General features: G+C 37.7%; 1 protein-coding gene across 1 annotated transcript; it reads left to right on the top strand.

Annotated features, from left to right (window-relative positions):
* Window positions 1–6: 6 nt before the first annotated feature.
* On the top strand, window positions 7–4,382 carry LOC134231391 (multiple epidermal growth factor-like domains protein 10; the record flags this gene model as incomplete). Its single annotated transcript, XM_062713355.1, has 9 exons — window positions 7–77; window positions 1,782–1,938; window positions 2,027–2,125; window positions 2,336–2,507; window positions 2,689–2,743; window positions 2,917–3,068; window positions 3,318–3,457; window positions 3,606–3,745; window positions 4,148–4,382. Coding segments are annotated over exons 1-9 (1,173 nt in total), but the record flags the coding sequence as incomplete, so codon positions are not given.
* Between the last annotated feature and the right edge of the window lie 197 nt (window positions 4,383–4,579).

Here is a 4,579-nt window from a genome sequence, read left to right as displayed (position 1 = left end):
CGATACTCCGGGACCAAACCCCCAAACATCTGTTACTGTGACAACCATCTCAACATGAACAAGAAAAAAGACGACTCGTGAGTCAAGATATCTACAATTATCATTTGAGTCAAATGTTGAAGTGACATTTCTATTAATCAATCAGTGTCTGTGTGTCTGTCAGTTGTGAGTTTGTCTGACATTCACATTTTCTGTTGAGTGGCTGAATGAAGTGTATCCAAATAAAGTGTATGTTTCTCATAGAATTCTAGGGTTAATAGTTATATATGCAAAGTTTTTTTCCCCCCAAAAGAGCTCTTTCCCTTGTTAAGTGTTGATTAGCCCCTTGAGCTAAATAGGGCTTCAAGGAGGATCAATGTTTTAAAAAAGCCATATTATACAGGAAAAAACATCAAAACTCTTTTCAATAATAGAAGGATTACATTTTAAAAGCATATTTATGTCTGTTATGTTAGGTATATTAAAAAGTTTCTTCATGAAGCATCTTGCTAATATCTGGACATATTGGACACTTTTCAGCCTGTAACCATTACTGAGTCTATAGACCTCTGTTTTACAGACAGTGTAACAGTCTCTGTGCTGGGAACAGCATGATGACGTGTGGGGGCACCGATTACTGGTCCCCCTCTTAGATCACCCTGGGGTACAACAGAAATGTGAACCCTGGTGTCAAACAAGTACTGGGTCATTAATACTTCAGGATTTAAATAGTTAAATATACAAAGCTTAAAATGCTATAATTCTCATAAATATTTATGTAAATTATCTTTTTCTAGCCATCATCTGTGTAATCCACATGATACCACGGCCACCTCCTACAAAATCCAGTGTCAGTGTCCCCCAGGGCGCCAGGGAGTTCAGTGTTCTCAGGTATATCCTATCTTAGAACATGTAATGCTGTCAAAATTCTGTATCATTTTTAACAACATCTTATATGGAAAGTTTTCTCCCCGTTGTCTGCTTGTCGTCGTCGTTGTCGTAGATTATATTGTTGAAACTTCCATTAAAAGTTAAAATCTATAAAAAGTATCCTGAACAAATTTGGACCTTTTTCCAAGAGTATAATATAATGAATTGCGATAAATTAATGGCTATAATTTTTTATATAATCAACATTTAGCTGAAACTCCATGTGTGAACATTGTATGTATTTTTTAAAAATTTTACATAGGAATATATAGAAAAAATCTTTCAATCAACACATGAAATTATAAACTGTGGAATATCCTCAATGTGATTTAAAAATTGACCCCCATAGGGTGACATTAATATGGCAAATATTTACAGCTGTATACAGGAAATAATCTTCTTCTCAAAACCACTTATATATCCTCATATCTATATATAGATATAATTTTTATTTGTTAGAAATCATGTTCTCCCAGGTAACCAGTGCCAGGATGTTTGTTCCCCCTGTTTTACCCTAGGATTATGTTACAAATTATTTTTCTCTTTTTTTTAATTTCCAGGAAATTGACTTTTTCTGGGATTTTTCTCATACTTTGTTCAATTTTGTTTGTCTCTTTTTTGTACATTCTTTTAAATCACTATTTGTTTTGTACATTGGAATATATAGGGAAAATCTAAAAATCTTCTTCTCATACCCTCCTAGGAACAATGAACATCTGTGAATAAAATATTGTTTAAATTAATCTTGCTAATATCTGACATATTGGACACTTTTCAGCCTGTAACCATTACTGAGTCTATAGACCTTCCTTTTACAGACAGTGTAACAGTCCCTGTAACCATTACTGAGACTACAGACCTCTGTTTTACAGACAATGTAACAGTCCCTGTGCTGGGAACAGCATGATGACGTGTGGGGGCACCGACAGGATCCAGGTGTTTGGTCCCCCTCCTGGTACCCCCGCCATTGTCCACCCTGGGGTACAACAGAAATGTGAACCCTGGTGTCAAACAAGTACTGGGTCATCGGTAATACTCAAGATTTAAATAGTTAAATAATATAAAGCTAAATGCTATAATTCTCATAAATATTTAATGTAAATCTATCTTTTGATAGCCATCATGGGGACTGTGTAATCCACATGATACCACGGCCACCTCCTACAAAATCCTGTGTCAGTGTCCCCCAGGGCGCCAGGGAGTTCAGTGTTCTCAGGTATATCCTATGTCAGTAATATTGTACATGTAATCCTGTAATTATCTCGAAGAATATCTGTATCATTTTTCACTATTCCCAGATTTGGTCATTTAAAGTCGCAATTTCAATGTTTCTAAGAAAAGAACTGAGTTTTAAAACATTTCTTGTTGAGTGGAATTACCAGGCATGAAAAAAGGGGATTAAATGTTTTAAGTTTTTATTTTGCAGCCCTGTGACCCTGGTAGCTATGGTAACAGCTGTCAACAGAACTGTACATGTAACATGACTAACACAGCGACCTGTAACCCCATAACTGGGTCGTGTCAGTGTAAACCTGGTTACCAGGGCAACCAGTGCCAGGATGTTTGTCCCACAGGAAGATTTGGTACAAATTGTCAAGGTAATTGCATGTATTTAAAATTCAGATTTATGATGCATACATGTACATTTGATTAATTCCAATCAATTTAAATAGTTTTGAAAGTAAAACTGAGATGCTGTCATTAAGCTTTTCTGTGGTGTCTAATTAAAACATGTCTGCTACCCTTAGTTACAATCTTAACCAACACCTTGTCTTCCAGGAGTTTGTAACTGTACCAGGCACGCGGACTGTGACTCTGTGTCGGGTATTTGCTTGTGAGTTTGAATATTTTGTTATTTGTTATGATTATCACACACTTTTATCTCAGTAGGTTCCGTTCATTAATTATATTTTTAAAATAATTAAGAAAAATGAAATTTCTTACAGTTTAAGTAATTTCAAAGCATGAGACAATAAGAGTGTTTGTATTTGTACTTTTACCCTACAGATGTAAGCCAGGATTTACGGGAGCCCTGTGTAATTTTCCGTGTCCTCAGGGTTTCTTTGGTCGGAACTGTTCAAAGCAGTGTGATTGTACGGAGCACGGAAGCTGTGACCCAGTAGAGGGGGTGTGTCGCTGTCAGCCAGGCTGGACGGCAGGTCAGATGATCAGGATAAGAAGTGGGGTTATATGGGGGGTATGTCACTGTCAGCCGGGCTTGATAGCAGGTCAGATGATCAGGAGTTACCGTATTGGGGGGGGGGGGGGGCAGTACAAAGGGGGGGACTGTCATTTTCAGGTCAGATGATCAGGAGTAGAAGTCAGCTAGGGGTGAGGGAAGGGGATGAATGAACACTGCTCGCCTTAAAAGTGTACTCTGTCATATGACTGTTTTGTTGTTTTATCAGAATTATGCGGTGTACAATGTAGCCCCTACACGTTTGGAGTGGACTGTCTTCTGTCATGTGACTGTAATGGCTCCCCATGCGACTCAGTGACAGGACAGTGTTTATGTAATGCCGGAAAGTTAGGTTCCAAATGTCAACAGGTAATTAAAAAGACAAAATAAATCTTAAAAGTCAAAGGGTTGAATCGTAAGAAAAAGTCTAATGTAAAAAGTTCTTGGCAATGTTTGTTAATTGAACAATTTTCTAATCCAACATTCTTGTAATATTCTTGTGTATTTTATGGTTTAGGACTGTCCCTACCAGAAGTACGGAGATCAGTGTGTTAAGACCTGCCCCTGCCCCCAGGGCTGTGACCCCGTCTCTGGTGCCTGTGTCTGCCCCCCGGGAAACTTTGGGGCACATTGCGAGTTTACCTGTTCACCAGGATCGTACGTTTTGTTCAACATTGATTTGGCTACGTAGATTATTAAACTGTTTGATATTTTCATTGCTAAAGAAGACTTTTAATAGCATATTGCTGTGGAATCATTTTAATTCTTCCAGGGGGTCTATATTTAATGGGCAAAGTAGCTTAAGTTACTGGTTTGGTAGGGACAATTTTTTTTGGGGGGGGATGTTAATATAATTATAGCTGCGCTAAGAAAAGCCATCCCACTGTCGGTGCTATATGAAACTGTATCTAATCTATTTATAGCTACAGTATGAACTGTTTATATTTATTTATAGCTACGGTAAGAACTGTCAGTCCTGCTATTAGTGCTATATGAACCTATATGTAATCTTTTTATAGCTACAGTATGATTGGTTTATACATGTATATCTATTTATAGCTACGGTAAGAACTGTCAGTCCCGCTGTCAGTGTTATATGAACCAGACCTCCTCCTGTGACGTGGCCTATGGTTTCTGTACGTGTAAGGATGGATTTGTGGGACCCCGATGTGAACACCCCTGTCCAGTGGGATTTTACGGTCCTGGCTGTACTAAAACCTGCCCCCAGTGTCAACACAGTGCCCCCTGTGATCCTGTGAGTCTACAGAAATTACTGTTTGTATTATCTCACACTGTAAATATTTAGTATGTTGAAGATGATTTAGTTAACAAACAATGATAAACAATTTTACAAATCAAAGACACATATAAAGTCGGTAATGGGTTCAAGTTGTCACGTGGTTTTAAAGAGACTTGATATGGAATGATACCCTGCTTTACTAACCATTTATTATCTATACCTGATTACTACAAATCTGTGTAACTAATGAT

This window comes from Saccostrea cucullata, unplaced genomic scaffold, assembly GCF_032062105.1.
Source record: "Saccostrea cucullata isolate Sc308-1 unplaced genomic scaffold, CSIRO_AGI_Scuc_v1 ctg23887, whole genome shotgun sequence".
NCBI lineage: Eukaryota > Metazoa > Mollusca > Bivalvia > Ostreida > Ostreidae > Saccostrea > Saccostrea cuccullata.
This window is presented reverse-complemented; position numbering and strand designations above follow the sequence as displayed.